The 19,736-nt window shown below is 41.4% G+C and overlaps 1 protein-coding gene across 1 annotated transcript in view; it reads right to left on the bottom strand.

The window, feature by feature from the left end:
- Positions 1-9,294: 9,294 nt before the first annotated feature.
- The window catches only part of RNF144A (ring finger protein 144A), a 60,418-nt gene continuing 49,976 nt past the window's right edge, over positions 9,295-19,736 (bottom strand). The window contains exons 5-8 of the mRNA XM_083607425.1: positions 18,943-19,150; positions 17,362-17,509; positions 15,412-15,501; positions 9,295-13,968 (exon numbers count right to left, since the gene is read on the bottom strand). Coding sequence (XP_083463551.1) covers positions 13,837-13,968; positions 15,412-15,501; positions 17,362-17,509; positions 18,943-19,150 — 578 coding nt within the window. The 3' untranslated portion in view covers positions 9,295-13,836. The remainder of the gene's footprint in view (positions 13,969-15,411; positions 15,502-17,361; positions 17,510-18,942; positions 19,151-19,736) is intronic.

Genomic DNA, 19,736 nt, shown 5'->3' with positions numbered 1-19,736 from the left:
CCACAGCGTGTCCCCCACCAGAAGTACTACCTCTCCCCCAAAACCCCTAACACGCCAACCCTGGTGATGCAGGAAATTCACTACTATAGCATCCCCGATCATGGCCATCTAGCCTCTACTTTAAAAAAAAACCCTGTAACAATGTTTTATTCATTGTACAGGTAGAATGCAATCAGATGAAGAAGAAGAAGAAGAGTTTGGACTTGATATCCCGCCTTTCACTCCCCTTCAGGAGTCTCAAAACGGCTAACAATCTCCTTTCCCTTCCTCCCCCACAACAAACACTCTGTGAGGTGAGTGGGGCTGAGAGACTTCAAAGAAGTGTGACTGGCCCAAGGTCACCCAGCAGCTGCATGTGGAGGAGTGGAGACACGAACCCGGTTCCCCAGATTACGAGACTACCGCTCTTAACCACTACACCACACAGATGCTGGTGAATGATAGCATGGCTTCACTCTGATCCTCTGTCTTGATCTACTTTTGCTGAGGAAAATGGAGGGACAGACCTATACTAAACAGTGAAAAGTGGGGCACATGTTGCAGGATGAGGTTAAAAGTGGGTCCTGGTCTGAGATGATGGAAGACTATTAGTATGTGTCATTGACAACAGTCAGAGTTTATCAACAGATGGTTAAGGTAGCATTTGTCATGCTGTAGGTCAGGACTGCATTTTTACTGTAGTAGCACCAGTACAAAACTACAATGCTAAAATGGATGTTTTTGCCAAACTTTATTGTTTGCATTACTCTGTGTATATATCCGGGGGGGGGGGGGGAGAGATACACACATCCACTAAAGTTGTTGTTGTTGTTGTTGTTGTTTTGCAAAATATTTAGTTTTCACATTCAGATCATTGAAATGCTATAATTTGGATCAAAATTCTATCTTTCCAAAGTATATATTTTAAAGTATAAATAGTTCAATCCACCTAAAATACCTTACTGTTTCTAATTTTCTTTGGGGCACAATTTAAGAATAATAATTTGCACACCTAAACAAACTTTTTATTACACCTTTTGAAAAACAGTGCAAGCTTTATTTAATGAGTGAATGTTATGCTGGTTTTACATATTACATGTCATGCTACTGTATTTATGCAAGTTTCAATGTGGTTTTAAACTGAAGATGTACTGTTGCATCATTTTTGTCATATGCTGGTATACAAAAATGTTTTCTTTAGAGGCAGGAATTTAAAATAACTTAACAATGCCCACAAACCATTCATTTAAAATTATTGGGTGTGTTTCTTCTGTGAGGTGTCCTTTTGTCTCTTCTCTGTTAATTCTGCTAGCGACTTTCTTTCCTTCTTTCTTTTTAAAGAAGAGTGCATTGAAAATTAAAACGCAGCTGACACTCCCTTTTGGAACCTCAGATTTAAATTAGCAGGGTCCTGTTTCCTTCCTTTGTAAGGAAAACTTTAGGTCCAGCTGGTTCATGAAGCCAGTGCAGCAGGAGTGTGATCAGAGTGGATAAGATTTGCATAAGCATTGTTGCCCTTGGCTACTGGTCCTCAAGAGTCTTCATTGTTCTGTTGTATAATTATCTAGCTCACAGGGAGCTCCAAGGAACCAGAAGAGAATAGAACACACACCTGGAAAACAGTGGCTTGCCAATATACCCATATGGATGCCATCTTAGCTTTGATCTTCTCCCAACCATAAGCAGGGAACACAATTCATACTCAGATGAGATTGTCTCAAAGCATCACAGTGTGGCATGATTTTCGAGACTCAACCCCCACTCGCTTTCCCGAGATGACAAGCAGAATAAAAATCTCCTCCTGCCACAGAACCAGTCAAGTGTTTGACATACTGATGTTTCCATTCCTGTAACAGGAAAAAAAAATGCCTTAAATCTGGTATCTCAGAAGGCAGCGATTTTTTATGAGCTTACCAGATTAATATACCTGCGCTCAATTCAATTCAAATGAGTTTGTGTCAAATCTAGCATGCCATGCTGCCTCTTGCAATATGGCGCTGCAAGGGCACAGTTGGTTTGTTTTATTTCAAATACTGCCGTCTTTCAGTGAAAAATCCCAGGATGTCAACTCAATAAAATAATAATCCTTGATTATTGTTGTATGTTGCTTTGGAAAATAGCAGACAGATGGAAATGTGCATATAGATATGTAATATGCATAACGGAAATATGCATATCTTTGGTCAAAGATTATGTACTTTCGTTATGCATGTTACATATCAATATACACATTTCCATTTGTGTGCTATTTTCCAAAGCAACATACAACAATAATCGAGGATTGCTATCCATAAAACAATGAGAAAGGCAGCAATAAAACATGCAAAGACACCAGGAGATACTTAAAAGCCTGCCAAGAAAAAATTCTTTTAAAAAAGCAAAAATCTTCCCTTCCAAAATATTCAAGATATATGAATGAGGCGTCGAATTAAAGTATCGGAAATGTATATTTCCTGAAAACTAGTAGCAATTTACCAAAAAATGTCACAGGGACTGTTGAAAACTAAGACAAATGTGAGGTAAACTCAGCTTGCAGTTGCCTCTCAGCTGCAAACTTGAAAGTCAAGAGGTGCCAGAGCTCTACCTTCAAGTTTATTGAAATGAGCACCAATTCTCAGCCACTGGCTACCTGCTGTGTTGTCACAGAATGTTCATTAATATTTGAGTTAGCCAGGGATATACTTCCAGCACAACATAGCTAGGCACAGAGGGGGCTTTATTATGTTGATGGGAAAGGATAGGGGCAAGATGAGGAGAGATTAATGCAAAACCATCCAATTAGAATAAACTTTCCAGCAAATTTGTCTTTTTCCAGAGGTCAGTTTGCAGCGTTACATTTTGTGCTTCACCTACACACCTTCTCACTTGCTGCTGAAGATGATGGATGACTTCAACAGTAAAGTGGTACCTTGGGTTAAGAATTTAATTCGTTCTGGAGGTCTGTTCTTAACCTGAGGTACCACTTTAGCTAATGGGGCCTCCCACTGCCGCTGTGCCGCCGGAGCACGATTTCTGTTCTCATCCTGAAGCAAAGTTCTTAACCCAAGGTACTATTTCTGGGTTAGCAGAGTCTGTAACCTGAAGCATCTGTAACCTGAGGTACCACTGTACAAATTTTCACTAGAGAATTGGGTGAAAAGCAGCCAACACAACTCTTTCATCACGAGAGAAGCATCAGATAGGAGTTTGAGGCACAATTCTGTGGGGTTTCTAAAGCAGCCTAGAAGATTCATATGTAAGACGACTTGTCTAACTTTTCTCGAGTTAAGGAGTTTAGCTATTTGCATCTAGTTATGCAGCTGCACCAGGACGGAAGGCAAACCAAACCAACCTAGTTACAACTGGAGTTAACACAGAAATAGGAAACAGCACATCATCTCAAAAGACAATTACAGCTTTTTTTCCCAGCCAGAGTTTATCGGTGCTCAGCTCTGGCACCTCTCAGGTGGGTGCCATTGCTGTTCTAAGGGAACAAAGGAGAAGTTCATGGTGAGCTCAGGCACCTCTTTCTCTGGAAAATTGCACTGCATAGGACTTATACCTTAATGTCTGCCAGTGTTGTGTACTTAATTACATGCATTAAATGTACACCAGCAATTGACATTGGGCAAGTGGGCCTAACCTGAAGGCAAAGACTCAAGGACCAAAGTCAGATATAAATACAGAGGGCACTCAAAACAAAACGAACCCAAACACAGTGTTGCAGATTTCAGAGCTACTCTTAAGAAGGCAAAAACCATGTGGGCACATCAAATGCAAAAATATGTGGACAGGAGTTCATCCAGAAATGGAACTATATTAATCTGTTGGGTTTAACAGAGATTATGGTTTCTTTCCACACTATAAAGATGTGGCATAATTTGCACTACAGTGGTACCTCTGGTTACGAACTTAATTCTTAAGAACTTAATTCTTAAGAACTCCATTCTTAACCTGAAACTGTTCTTAACCTGAGGTACCACCTTAGCTAATGGGGCCTCCCACCGCCACTGCACCACCGCCGCATGATTTCTTTTCTCATCCTGAGGTAAAGTTCTTAACCTGAGGTACTACTTCTGGGTTAGCGGAGTCTGTAACCTGAAGTGTTTGTAACCCGAGGTACCACTGTATTTAGTATTGTCCCTTTAAGAACTTTTGAATGCTTTATCTGGATTTGTTTTTAACTGGCTTTTTTTTTTAGTTTCCCCATTTCCAATTCAGCATCTGAAGAAGCAGGTGGTTGCCTGTCATGCCAATTTGTAATAGAAGCATATTAAAAATCGGTCTCAAGGTGCCATCAAACACATTTCTCTTTAAGAGACAATATACTATTAAAGAGTCTTGCACACATGTCTGTACAGAGATTTCACATTGAATGCATAGAGTATTGCTCACCGCAGATGCAAACAGGCACTTCCTATATAGGAGGAATCCCATGTTTGCGTCTAAGCCTGCAGAGTTTGGATCATGCCCAATTTATGTATTTATTTTTTTTAAAAAAAACCCTATCTATGTTCCTTTCCTTCGGGCTTTTCCTCAATCTCACAACTCTCGCTCTTGAAGAGTTTCTCTAATTAGCAGTTTGCATTTCAGACAAAAAGCAGAAACTTAAATACAAGAATAAACTGAGGCTTTTATCTTGAAATACCTTGGAGAGCAAGTGCTTTACCAAAAATGTGTTAATGCTGACAGCGTGATCATCCCCTCCCTGTACGCTAATAAAATACCAGCTCAGTCTGTGGAAATGTTCAGGAAGAGATAAGTGCCAGCAATAATTCTTACACAGCGACAGCTGAGAGAAAATTATTAGCAGGCACAACTTGAGTACAAGGCCATCATCAAAGCACTCATCCTGATGCTCGAATCGAAGGCATTACTTTACATTTAACGTGATTAATTGCTCTTAAAATAATAAAGATCACCCAGAACCGTAAGAACAAAGGGGTGATTGAGCACTTACAAATATTCAAAGTGCAGACATATGGCTTCTTTTTATGTCTCTGCTACAGGTTGGAAGCCTGGCTTTAACCCACGGACATGAAATATTAGGCGGAATATGTATAAAATGTTATTGATTTGAGTGTCCATGTGCACATTTGGATCTCATCTGTAAATTCTGAGCCTAGGGGAGGAAATGTAGCAAATGTATACCTGATGGGCAATGAGCAAAGAATGAAAGGTGCTTCACTGTGTTTTGGTAGGAGAAGGCTGGAATTATTCCATTACCACTCCCAATTTTAAAGCAGGCATATTGTTTCTACCATGTTTGTCTTTTCAATTCTGTGCCCAGTTAGTAACTTGTTTGGTTCTTGAAGCATACCCAGCCATTTCTTCTTTTCCATTTGAGGAGAGCAACAAAAACCTCTTAGCATAGACTATGTTTTGAGAACCTGTAGCCCTCCAAATGTTGCTGGACTACAACTCCCATCCCCCCGACCATTCTGGCTGAAGCTGTGGGGAGATGGAGTCCCACAACATCAGGAGGGCCACAAGTCTCCATCCCTTCAGGGCTGGCCTGACCATTTGTCTCGCTGAGGCAGTTGCCTCAAACAGCAGGCTTGGGAGGGCTGGGAGGAGCGGCAGATATGGAAAGAGATGGGTGTCCTCACGCATCTCCTTTGGCTGTGGATGCAGCACCACAAAGTCAAATTAATGGATTACTGGGGTTTGGGAATTTGTTACCTGGTGGAAAGTAGTACTAAAAGAAGGTTTCACTGTGGTAACTCCCATTATTGTCATGCTTCATGGTCCAATATTTCACCTCAGAAGGTTGCCATTCTTTACATACTAACAGTCAAATGTTTTACCTCAGAAAGAAAAACACACACACACACACACATTTTTTGTCCCCTGAATCTGCTTCTGCTGTGGCTGCACGTTCCATTTTAAATCTTGTTGCTCCATTATAGTTGTGTTTGTAAAAACCCTGCTCCCAATTTCCCCTACAATGAATCTATTTTAGACCATCACCAGCCAGCCTTATAATAATTAATATTAATTTTATTATTTGTACCCCACTCATCTGACTAGGTTGCCCCTGCCATTCTGGGCAGCTTCCTATATACAGTAAAACATTAAATATTTTTTAAAAACACCCTTCCCTGCTGCCTTCGGATGTTTTCTAAAGGGTATACTTATCGCCTTCTATTCCAAAAAATATTTTCTCATCTTGGGACACTTTCAGCTTAAGCAAAAAGTGCTTGTGTGCTTGACCTCAGTTAAAGTAATATCCCGCTCGCTTTCATTTGTGTATTTTTTTCTAAAACAGAGCATGCTAATATGCAATAAAAGACGGGTTAACAATGTTCTGCAGCGGCCTAAGCATGTGCGTGCCTCATTGTCAGCAAGGATTAAGTGATCGCTGATAATGTTTATCACACAAAATAATGTTTAGTGGATCGGCACTACAATGAATTTATTTCTTATGTGATGCATGCTAAATATTTGATCAAGGAAGCTGTTTGACATACTTTAATGTGTGTAAAGAGTGCGCCCTGCTGGTTTCCTAGCAAAATAAGTGAAAATATGAGATGCTTAAAAACCCACTTGCTTGTAAAAGAAACGGGCAGAATTGCATCATTAAAGTAACAATTGTGGGGCCTTTAGCCATTCAGTTTTCAGGATGAACAACCAACATTTACTGAAGCATAAAATGTATGCATGGTGGTCTTTGCCTGGAAATCTTTATGTTGGTAGCTCACATTTCTAGCATGGCTAGACAAAGCATTTATTATAATGACAAAAATGACACTCTCATGGTAATAACTGCACATTTTTTGATATATTTTTTTACACTTTACTTGCCAAATATTCATTAAAAAAAATCCCCTCATTGTGTATCTATTGGGTTTGATTTAACTGAGACCTGTTCAACAGTTGCCCAACCAGGCTGAATACAACTCATATCAAAACTGGGGGCTATTAGCGGTTCAATAAACTTGCTTTTAGTGGCTTGCCTGAGATTGCAAAGCAGATTTTTAAAAAAATGTTTACAGTGTGAATATATGGCTGATAGGCTGCATTCTGTTTAGAGAGGTGAAAACTAGGCAGGCCTTATTTATCCATAGCTTGAAAACAAAAAGGCTGTTCTTTTCGCATCTTTCTTTATTCTTCTTATTTTAAATTAAACCTGATATAGCACTAGAGTGGTCAATTCATCTTCACAAATAAGTGTACACAAATAACAGATTGAATCACTTCTCAAAGGTGCTGTTGTGGAAATGATGAATTTCCCTGGGGAAACAAGGAAATCTAATAATTTTTCTAAGCCAATATAGGGGTTTGGAAATCTACCCTTGCCCATACCAAAAAAAACATCTCTGCCAGTGCCTTCACCCGCAATCCACCAAAACAAAAGTCCAACTTCTTCTCCTTTCCTCCATAAGTGACAGGGTCAAGGGATCACAACAGAGGTGAGGTTCTCATTAAAGTCTTCTTCTTCTTTCCCCTCCCTTTCTCGCTCCTCAGCATACTTAGCAATGACACTTTCCCAGCTCTCCTGGGTACATTTCTGACCGTCACTTGGGCTTTAGATGCTGGCACACTGCTACCAAGTGATGGAGGAGGGAGGGGAAAACCTTGTGTGCCTGGCCACTATCATTCCAGCTTACCAGATATATGAATGCATGGGGCGAAATGTGTTTTGGGAGAGAAGGCTGGAGTGACAGGCAAGGGAAGCTAGGAATTCTTCCTTGGGTTAGATATCACCCGAAGCGTTTTCCAGGGAGATGTCTGCCAATCTTATGGCTGTCTTGAGCATCCTGGCATTTTGACCTCGTTTCTGTTTACATCTCCAAAGGCACAGGTTGAACTCTCAATTTACTATACAAAAGTCATCACACGATCCTAAGGGTTCTTCCTTTCAAGTTGCTTTGCAGTGCCTCTTGTGCAGAGATTCGTTAATGGGGGGAAAGCAGTAATGGTTGTGTTTTGATTCCAGGAAGGAGAAAAAAGGACAGAGTGAGTTCAGATGATAATTTCATCTCAATTTGGCAGATCAAAGTTAAGTCACACTTGTCATCACTGTGCCCATGCTCACCTTCTTGTCAAAATGTGATCCTGCACACAAATAATCCAGTGCATGCAAACTTCAAAGATAAAGCTTATTTCCCAATGGAAAATCAACTGAGTGATTGAGGATTAAACATGGTGATGACCAGCTTTTTTTTTTTTACAGCCGGAACTCAGTTCTGGCTCCTCTCAGGTGGGCACCATTGCCATTATAAGAGAACAAGGGAGGCATTCATGGTGAGTTTCGGCACCTCTTTTTCTAAAAATAAATAAATATAGCAGTGGGGATGACACATACAAAATCAGCCTGTATAGAAGGACAGGGAGAAAGCATGCCAGGTTGGGGAGGGGGCAACCAGGCTCTGCTTACAGGCAGGGGGTTAGGTAAAGGTAAAGGGACCTCTGACCATTAGGTCCAGTTGTGGCCGACTCGGGTTACGGCGCTCATCTCGCTTTATTGGCCGAGGGAGCCGGCGTACAGCTTTCGGGTCATGTGGTCGGCATGACTAAGCCGCTTCTGGCAAACCAAAGCAGCGCACAGATATGCCGTTTACCTTCCCGCTGGAGTGGTACCTATTTATCTACTTGCACTTAGACGTGCTTTCGAACTGCTAGGTTGGCAGGAGCAGGGACCGAGCAATGGGAGCTCACCCCGTCACGGGGATTCAAACCACCGACCTTCTGATCAGCAAGTCCTAGGCTCTGTGGTTTAACCCACAGCGCCACCCGCGTCCCTCTGGCATGGGATTAGTTTGGGACAAAATGCCATTGGAAACACCCCAGGCTTTTCAGTTTAAACCGGGCCTTTTGACAGCCACAGGACTGTGGACAGGCTTGACATTGAAATATTATTATTTCTTCACCATCTTGAGATGGTTGGGTTATGTGGAGCAGAAGTAGCAAATAGGATGTTAGTGAAACATTGGGCAAGACTGAAATCTTGTCACTCTGATATGGGTTGACTGGGAACAACAGAAAAGACTGGAGCCACCAGAATCTCTATCAGCTATCATTGCTCAGTTCCATGGAGTGAGGTGGATGGTTCTTTGTACTGTTCTTGCAAGCAGCCAGACAGACGAAGCACATATTGCATGTGACGGAAGAAAATAGTTTAGCTGAAACAAACCAGTAGTCCCTGTGGCTTATTGCTGACCAAGATGCAAATCTTAAATGTGGTTTTTTTCTTGCAGTTGAAAACATCCAATGCATAGCCCTGAAAAAATAATCACTTTGTGTTGACTTCTCATTGAGAGCAAGCCCATGAGAAGGCTATTATGCTGAGAGGGAAGGGGGGAATAAACAAACAAACTTCTGACAGGAGACAGGTTCATTTAAAATATCTATTGAAATTACAAATAAAACTCTTCAATATGATTCGAAGTACAAAACAACATTCAAAGGCATTCAACAGCTCTTTTATACATCACAGTGTTAGTGGCACGAAATGTAGTTACATTTCAAATACAGAAAACAAAAATTCTTTTTACACTAGTCAAATACATCATTTATACATATGCATGACTCCTCCGTGCTTCTCTATACAAGGTTAAAAATACATCCATGGTAAAATGAGTAAGGGAAGGATTTGTTTATAGGGCACATACCTATACCTGTACCAAAGGTTCCTCATCTTTGTTAAGAAAGATACACACATTAACAAAGCCAGAACCATCATGGGGCCTTAAACACAAATGACAGGCATTTACTTTATGGAAGAGTATTAGTAAGTAAGCATGATTACAAGCTGTTTGGAAATCCCTAATGCCATCACCATCAACTAAATCCATTATTGTCCATCTTCAGTAGAGTCCCTGGGAGAAATCTCTTTGTAAAGCTAACCAGGCCAAAGAGCTTTGATACACACACACAAAACCAGAGATGAGTTCCATGGGTTGGCTCTGTCCTGCATTCCCTCACCCTTTTTTTCTTGTTCAACTTAAGACTTTTTTCAACATTATTTTTGGAATTTACTGCAGTTTTCAGTTCACTTTTTTTGTACCACCCTCTCTCCTACAGGTCACTGATGTGCAGGAACTTAAATTGAACTATGGATTTTAAAAAAAAGGCCTTCAAAGGATCTTGGTGCAATCATAGCATTGCCTCACGTGGACTTAAAAAAAACAACAACAACAAGCATGTATATGCACCCATGTTCATTAAAAACAAATGAGCAGGAACTGAAAACTGTGACACATTGTGTGCATGTATAGCAGCATGAACAAAGTCTGAAAATCAAAAATGGAACAATGATGGATTCCTAATGCATTGGTGCGATATTGCAAAGAAGATCAAGTAATTCAGAAACCCAAACCCATAGAGGAAGCAGCTCTAGGAAATAAACTATTACTTTCTCTCCCAGCCAAATATTTACAATTGCAAACAAGTATTTGTATGTATATATTTCTTAACATGGTTCATATGTCCAAAATTTCTGTCGCTCTGCTTCAGACAAAAAGATATTGTGCCAACTATACTAGACCATTCGTTGCATACGAAGAATTGGTCTAAATAGTTTTTATTTATTTTTTTGCAGCCCAAAGGTACACAGAATAAAACATTATCTAAAACACTGCCATGCCCAACATTAGAAAAACGATGACTTTGTATGGTACAAGGGTTGACGGTGAAGACAACTAGAATTGTACCCCAAGTGCTTCCCAAAGAAGCTTGAAAGACACAAGACACCTGCAAAATGAGGTTTGTTTATAGGTGGGCAAGGAAAGATGCAGTCAAAATGACTTGCCCCACATGGGTGAAGCTCAATTTGGCATACACTGGAGTTTGGTCTAAAGTTTAGGGACCAGGTGTGGCAGAACATTTTGCTAGTTGCTGCTCTCATTTTAGCATGTGTAGAAGTATAACCCAGGACATCTGGTAGGGGTTGGAACGTCCTAGGCCATGGAATGAGCTTTACATCAGTATTGTCCAAAAGAAAACACATTATGTCCATTAAAAAGGGATTTAAGGCAATGCACTAAAAGCAGCAACAGTACAGAAATAAAATACAAGTGATACCAGGAGATGAGGTCCACCCTTCATTAGAATGACAATAAAAATGCTAATATCCGATGTTCCTCTACAGAGGCTTGAATTTTAAAGTTTAAGTAAGTTCATGTTACATCATGCCCCCCCCCCATTTCAAAGAAATACTGATAGTCAAAATATGTGATTCCTAACAAATGGCAACTACTTGATTCAAAGCAAGGACCCAAACTTAAAACACAGTGTGATGTTTCTGATATGCAGGATGCAAAAGCAATTTCAGTATCTGGGTTCATGTTAAAGGAGGTTCCCACCCCCCCTCGTTGAAGTATTCTTTGAGGACGTGATATGTCAGGAAGAGCATGGCTTCCAAAGATAAGATGGAGGCTTCAACCTGAAGGCAAGTAAAGAAGTGTGCCTCTAACGCCATTTTGCTTCTAGTGTGATGCAACTTTGGATTTTTTTGTCGTCTGATGGTATCAGATGGACAGAACACCTCTGGAGGTTCTGTACTCACCCACATGCAAGCACACACAAAACAAAGTCGCAGTAATCAACCTGAGGTAACCAGAGAGAACAAAAGCGAGTGCCCACCTTAGCAGGTCTCTTCTACTTTTAACAGTTGCTCACTGCCTCAGCTCCATCGTTATTTGAAAGGGTGAGAAATGGGAGAGCCAGGCAGTGAATTTGTTAACTTCGTAAGCGGAATAGCTGAAAACACAGCAGAGGACTAAGTGTTTCCATACAAGACGGCCTGTGCAACTTGACAGGAGCAGGCAAACCATCCTCACTTTGATGTCTGAGGGGGTACATCCACAGCAACATATGATGCTGTTGATTGGGCGAATTAGTATATAAAACAAGGTCCAAAGATAGACAGAACAGGTTGCTTTCCCTCCTGCAATCAATGGATCGATTATTTGGAATGTGGGGAACAGCATGAACCAGGTGTACATTAGATTCACAAGCTACCTGCTCAATCCCCACTGCTGTGTACTTAATGCCTGGAAATTTTTGGTTGTCACCTACCTCAGATGTAGGCCTAGCTCCTGTTCACTGTCATTGCACAGGCATCAAAATATTTCCCATTCTCTTCATTCTTCGGGATCACGTTTCATTTTGATTATATACATTTTCAACTCATACTTTTTCCTACTATGGAAACCTACGTGCTTTTGAGAGAGTGTTTACAGTTCTCAACTAAAGCAGCACGAAAGACTCAAATAGAGTAGCCTATCGATATAGTAAGTTGATGTCCACATCATTCTCCTTCAGGATAATGGCAGCACCTCAATTTAGGCAAGACCCGGGACAACAAACAGAGCAGCAAAATGATAAACAAAGAAAAACGAAGGTGGGGGGAGGGCTGCTTAAAAACAAACAGAACAAAATGTTTTTTGTCACAGTATCATACAGCACGAGATATAACCGTTTTAAAAATGGACTGGAAAACCTATCAATCTCAATGGACCCTTTATATTATTACAACTGCGGGGGCTTGCATTAATTAAAGAAAAGTGAAAACAAAGCAAACTCAAGAGAGCCTAAAAATCTGCATACTCTATAGGGTGGAAATGATTGTACAAATAAATTTACATCTCATGCACTGAGAAGGATGTAAGGCTCAATACTACACTCTTTCCTTCCCTCTTCATTCTATTCAGGAGAAGATCTATTTGGCTTAAAATGACATATAGGTACATAAAAAGATACCTGACCAGAGGTAGCCCTATTTATGCAATACGTAGCCACGTAACGGGTGAGAGAGATGGAGAAAAGAATGTCGGACAGACTTTCAAAGAAAAGGAATACCAACATCTTTTTTTTTTTTTTTAAGAGCTTTGATAATAATAGCAGGTCTGGGTTGTGTATCTCAGCCTCAATGGTTTGCAATTTCTTTTTCTGTTCCAAAGAACAAATGTGCATCCACACAAATAGTTCACATTTCCCAAAATGTTAGGAGGCATCCTACTGAAAAGATATAGGCATAGGATGCCCTATGTCAGGGGTGGCTAACTTTTTTTAATAGATGCATTCACACTTTGCTAACCCTCCATGCCAGCGGCGGGTGCAACTCGCCCCCCCCCCCTACTCTCACATGCTCACGGACAACACACATACGCATGCAGATCAGCTGAGAAGCGGGGGCTACAGCCCAATCCTATCCAATTCCCCATTATGGGGAAAAGGGCATCCCTAGCTGGTGCTGGGGTGGGCAGAGAGGTTTCAACCCCCCCCCCCAGGCTGTGTCTACTTTTTTAGTGTCACTACCAAATTTGGTGGCATGGGGGATGCAGAAACATTTGCTTGGAGGGCTGCATCAGCCCCCACCCTCAAACATTCCTGGTCTATACGTACGTGGCCAGATTGTTCTTGTAATGTTGCATGGGGAACAGCTTCAGGGGTGTGTAGATGCTCAATATTTTCCCAGGGCAAATATTAGCAGAGACTTCAGTTTCATTAGACAAGATATTTAAAGTCACACTTTAAAATGGGCTGATTTTTCTTTTTTTTTTAATGGTAAGCGATTCTTAAAACACACATGTCTAACACCTCAATTTGATGCAAATAGATATGCTGAACGGGCTTTGTTTCGACACCGTAGCGTCTCAGTTCCAAATCGGCCAACGTAGCCTTGCGTTACTGACACATGATACTTCCGACGTCCCAGCTTGATTCGCGCTGGCCCCCCTAAAACACACCAGGATATGCCTTGCACTCTGTAAACCGACTTGCGGGCAAGGTCGCTGGGAATCGTGGCGCCTCCTGTCTCCTGCAATGTCGGGAATCAGGGTGAGTAAGGCCAACGCAATGTCAAGTGCAAGAAGGGGGTGGGTGGGTAGGAAATGCACTGTGATGGTGAGCCAGTCCCACTTTCACTCCACTTTAAGTCGGGAGGGGGTCGTCGTCTCCTTTACTACACTTGCACTTGCAGCAAAGCACGAATGGGGTAGCAAGCAGAAGGAAAGGGGAGGCCACTAACAGTAACAGACCAAACCCTGCAAAGATCCCCACGACCTGGATAAAAAAGAAAAAGAAAGAAGATCACGTATGCCAGTGGTTGTTCTCAAATAATCTGCTTGAAGGGGGACTGGGGGAGAGTTCTCCCCACCCCCTTCCAAACTGTTCAGTGGCAAGGGGTTGCACACTGTTGCAACACACACAGAGAGACACAGAATAAAGGGCTGGCAACTGCAGTTTCAACTGTTTTGCACTCCTGTCACCTGTCTCATGAAAGGCCCTGAGCTTATCCATGGAATTACGCACTCCCCAGGGTAGCCAATGAGGAGGTATGGGGTTCAGAAGGGTACTGTTCAATATGCATCTAAGGATTCAGTTTCATGGAGGATCAAAATCTCCAAATTGCTGACCTACTTGAAAAGTATGGTTCCAATGATTTATAAAATTGTCCAGCTAAAGGAAAGTACAACAGGTGCAGCCTTTAGCGTTTGACGTAATACATCCCCTAACATAACTGTCTTAAAGTTAAACAGGGATGATTTGGGTGGAGGGTTTTTCTTATTTAAAAAAAGCCACTTTATAATAATCTTTCTTTCTTTCCTTTTGCTTCAGATTCAGATTACTTAACTTTCTCTTTATTGGTCTTGAAAAAGTCAATTTGTTTTTGGCCAGCAGGTGGTACTGTTGAACAACATTCAAAATAAGGAATGGCATGCATTACTTACTGTATTATATAATAGTATATTTGGAGGTTTTCATTTCATTTCCCTTCCCACCCCCCAATAATTCCTCAAATATTTATATTTTTGTGGAGCGGCGAATTTATTATTGTGCTTAACATGGGCTTCCCCCGAATCCCCTGAAAAATATGTCTGCTTCCCTCTCTGCAATCTCCTGCTATACATCGTCTCTGAAGTGTAGTTTTGGCATGAGCAACACATTGCCTGCTGTAGTAATAAAAGCTCAGTTGCTCTTTTAATATTATTCTTCCAAGGTTCTTCTATGTCAAAATAAACATGGTAGGTTTTAACGGCTATCAATCTGTCTTGTGGGCCACCTCGATCAAATTATATCATCTTGGGTTTGTGGACTAATGTCTGTAAATCCTGCAACAGCTCTCAGGGGTGTTTTGTTTCTGCCCAGCAGAAATCTAGCAGCTACAGACCCACAGAAACTACAGAGAATAACTGACTGAGACCCCAATTTTACCTTACTCTCCACCTCATTGCAAGTTGGGTAACTGCCTCTATTTTCCTGGAACGTGACTCTGTAGTCTCTCCACCTTGAAGAGGAACTATTGTTTCTGCACCTCAGATCAGCTTTCATCAGCAATACTTGTATGCGAGGCAAGCCAGCTAACATTGCTTTTTAAAAACTTCCCATTTTCCTCATGCCATTTTCCCTCCTCTAACTCACAATTCCCCACATTCACTTTTTTCATGAATAAGATGAAAATTGGGGGGGGGGGCAGCAGATACGCAAAGTCACATCGACACCTACCTGCGTTCTGTGCCAAATAACTGATGCCCTGGAATGACCAAGCTTATTTCGGCAAGGTCCCTTGTCATAATGTATAAGAAGGAAGTCATCCTGTAAAGTGTCAATAAAAGGAGAGGGGGAAATATGCATATATATTATTTCAGCCGTGGTTGAGAACTTGACTCTTGACAAGCAGTCAAAAGGTTACCAAACCTTTTGGTTACAAAACCTTTTCACTTAGCAGGTATGGTTGCAATTTCAGCTGAATTTTCGGAAACTACTTGAAGCACCCGTTGGGTTGAGCTATTTCAATTGCTTCTTGTTTTCAGCAAACAGCTGAAAGTCTGCAAATTTTGATAATAAACCTGATTTGCGATGAGGGCTGAATAATTTCGATTGGGAGTCCAACTGCGTACTCAGAAATAAGTCCTACTGGGTTTAGCAAGCAGAGCTTACTCCCAAGTAAATGTGCAGAGGACTGCAGTTCTAGGATCCTGCCACAGGCTAGAGAGAGAGAGGAGTGAATGGTACTTCTCCCTGTTTTTCCGCCCCCAACTGCAGAGGTCAATTTTCATTTTTCCCCCTATCTACTTTTGGCACATCAGCCACATTTCACAATGCAATAGCAACGTCACAAGCTATGGATTTCGCTGCTGTGCCAAGTGGAATGACATCACTGAGTTGGCTCCTTTGGAACAGAGAGCAGCTAACAGCCAGCATAAATGAGTCAGACCACTCACCTCTATGGCACGGAGCGCAAAGTCAATATTAACTGCAGAAAGGGCCCCGTGGAACCCAATAACGCATATTTCACAGGTTTAGGCCGAAGTGGGCCACTGTGCAATCTACAAAATTGGCAGCAGCCCTTTCAGGGCTGTGAGTTAATGCCAGGAGGAGTTTAAAAGACAAAAACAAAAAAAACTTAAAGAAAGACAAGAGAAGGAAAAGGTAATACAGTGGTACCTCGGGTTACAAACACCTCAGGTTACAAATGCTTCAGGTTACAAACTCCGCTAACCTGGAAGAGTTACCTTGAGTTGAGAACTTTGCCCCAGGATGAGAACGGAAATCGTGTGCCGGCGGCACAGCAGCAGCAAGAGGCTCCATTAGCGAAAGAATGCCTCTAGTTAAGAACAGTTTCAGGTTAAGAATGAACCTCCGGAACAAATTAAGTTCGTAACTAGAGGTACCACTGTATGCCCAACCTGAGATAGTACAAATAAGACCCCTTCCCCAGTTTATCCCATTTGAGGGTTTGTTCTTGTGCTCTTTTTCTGCAGTTAAACCATGCCCAAAGTGTCATCATTGGTATAACAGCAAAACAATATTATGTAACAAAAAATGTAACCCTAACTTTTCAAAACAGTTAATTGCTTAAAAACACAAAAACCATACCAACGAAGTTTACAGCAGCAGAGAATCATCATTTAACAGGCCGATTCAAAAACACCCCGCATCGAAACATTCAGTACCAAAACTTAAAGATTAAACAGCCCATCATATTCAGAAGAATTCACAAAACCACCACCACCCAGAAACAGCCCTAAATTTAGCAACAAAAAATGTATCTCTAAAACAAAGCTAAATTTGCTTTCAACAGCAGCTAAGCCAAAGCCTAAACTCTGATACAGCCAAAGTAACTCTAACCTAAATGGCACTTCTGTCCCAGATGATGGGGCTTTTTATGCCATAAATATATACAAACTCTAACTTTTTGTAACAATGTTAGTTCATGCAATGGTATCTTGCTAATTGTTTACTGCAGTACAGCTAAATGTATGCCACAGTCTGTATTTATGTCTACAGAGGAAACCTAATTCTCTGGGACTTTTAACATTTCAATGCTTCCCTTTACAGTTTTTGAATATTATATCAATGGACATTTTGAATGTTTTATTAACAGGAATTTATTACAGGGATAGCATCAAGGAATTTCATCTTCCAATCTTAAACTCAACTACATATACTTACGTCAAGTGATTCCAAACAGTACCAGCAAAAGGCATGTTTACAGTTTTTGCACATCATTTGGGCACAGCCTTCATCCCGTTCAATGTAAACTTTGCATTTCGGGCAGCGTTTGATGGGTGCATCATCTTCTTCCATTTTATAAGCAGAGCTGGAAGAGACGTTTTGGAATTTTACGGGAGAAATGCGTCATGAGTCCAGGTTCCCGGCTTGGTAACACGGTAAGCGTCGTTAATTAAAAAGGAGGATTTATTGCAAAAACAAACAGATAGCTCCGAACGGCTCTAACAAAGCATCATCAATCAAGATGACCCTTCTGAAGACTCCTTCCGGTTTCTACAGAAGATATTGAACTTTCATACCTTGTCTCGTTTTGTTTCCTGTCTAGCAGCCCTCCCATTTGACGACTCTTAGGAGAGATTGGATCAGCTCCAACCTCTTCCCGTTCTGACAGACTGCTTCCGTCTCTGTTTGCGGCTGTTTGAGCTTTCTGAGAGCTTTGGTTGTGTTCCAGCCTGCTCTGTCGTTCCCTTGGCAACCGGCATTCCAATGTCCAGAAGATTTACCCTTGTCTGCTGTGGTCTTTGCTCAGCCTAAGTACAATCTAAGCCAGTGGTGACCAAACTCAGCCCCTCCAGCTGTTTTTGGACTACAACTCCCCTCACCCCTAGCTAATAGGACCAGCGGTCAGGGATGATGGGAACTGTATCCCACAAACAGCTGGAGGGCTGCATTTGGCCACCACTGATCTAAGCCTCTCTGTTCCTGGCTGCTTTCTGCAGTTGGCTGCAAACCTTCACTGGGAACTGGCTCATTCTTGACAAAATGCTCTTCATTTTTAAAAGGTGCATTTCTTAAAACACTCTGACCCTTTCGCAGACTGAAGCTATTCCTATGTCTGCATGGATTTGTCACACAGCCACAAGACCAAAGGCAGGTTTTCGTTTCCACTGAAACAACACATCCTTCATCTTTGTCATTCAGTTTTAATAGCTTCTACAAACCTCAAATAAGTCAGGTTGACTAGCAATACGTCTGCCCATATTGCTTGTATAAAATTGATTTGTATAAACCCAGGAATTGGGGGCGGGGAGCTAAGTTGTGCACACAATTATGGGCTCCTTCCAACATTGCGATGGTGGACTGCTCCTTATTTTTTTTTAATGCTGATCAGCAGCATTAGAATTCCGTAGGGAAACTGAGTAACACAGGTGTGCTGATAAAGCCACGGTGTGGAATATTTCCATCAGAACATGGACTTCTTACCAAACAGCAGGGCATAGAGCCACAGTCCAAAAGGTAACCCACATAGACAAGGTGACATCCTATAACTTCCAGAACCTTGAGGAATTCCTAGCATATACCTGGTTTCAGAAGTAGGGCAATCTATCTGCCAGAGTTGGCTTTTTCTGCTTCAGTCTTGTGATGGGAGGGAGAAAGGGCTTCAAATAACAGGTGAATAAGGAGACACCTGAGGCTATCACAATGAAAATCAGTCTTTTTTTAAAAAAAACAACTGCTGAGCGAAGCTGTTAATGTGTTAAGAACTATGCCAACATCAATTGGTAATGTACAGTTCTATACCTTGTTTCTCCTGGAAGGTAGCTGATTGGCATATTTTCTTGACAGCCTTGTCCTGGATGCCAATTCGATTTGCACGCCGAGCAAAATTCTATGTCGCAAGATTTGCATTGTACCAGCTGGGGGTTCTGGGGGCCTGATTCCTGAAGCTGACAAACCGCTTGGCAGGAAGAGGATGGGCACCAAGTCCGACAAGGATCCAAAAGCACTTCTGCGGGGGAAACAAACTGCAATTGGGAAAAGGCCACAGCTCAGTGAAGGAGCATGTATATAATATGCTTTTGCATGGGTTCAATTCCACAGCATCTCAAGGTAGGGCTGGAAAATCCCTGTCCTTGGAAGATAATGGTCTGACTCAAGCATAAGGCAAACGTTTTTAAGATGCAGAATTGATCTTGAATCAAGCCACACACAGTGGAATGCCAATTCCTGATCATATCCAATATCTTATTATTTGGTATGGCTGTGGAATATCAACGGGAAGCAGGAAGTTTAATAAATAAATAAATTTAAATACCATTTGTTTATAAAATGTTCCAAGTGATGTACAACCGTATAACGAAGACATAAGAAAAATAAATAAGAACCTTGTTAAATAGTATCTGTAGCCTCATTAAAACAGAGTCTACAATAGGTGCTAATACATGTAATCAAAATCAATAAATGCCTGGATGAACAGGTAAGTTTTTAACATCTGTTGGAAATACAATATTGACAGCACATTTCGAATTTCCGTGGGGAGACTATCCCACATGGTTAAAAAAAATAAAAATAAAGCGCCTTTTCCTCGTGGTTTG

Source organism: Podarcis filfolensis (assembly GCF_964270895.1).
Source record: "Podarcis filfolensis genome assembly, chromosome: 3".
In the NCBI taxonomy this organism is placed as follows: domain Eukaryota; kingdom Metazoa; phylum Chordata; class Lepidosauria; order Squamata; family Lacertidae; genus Podarcis; species Podarcis filfolensis.
Note: the sequence above shows the minus strand (reverse complement) of the source record. Positions and strands in the feature narration are given on the sequence as shown.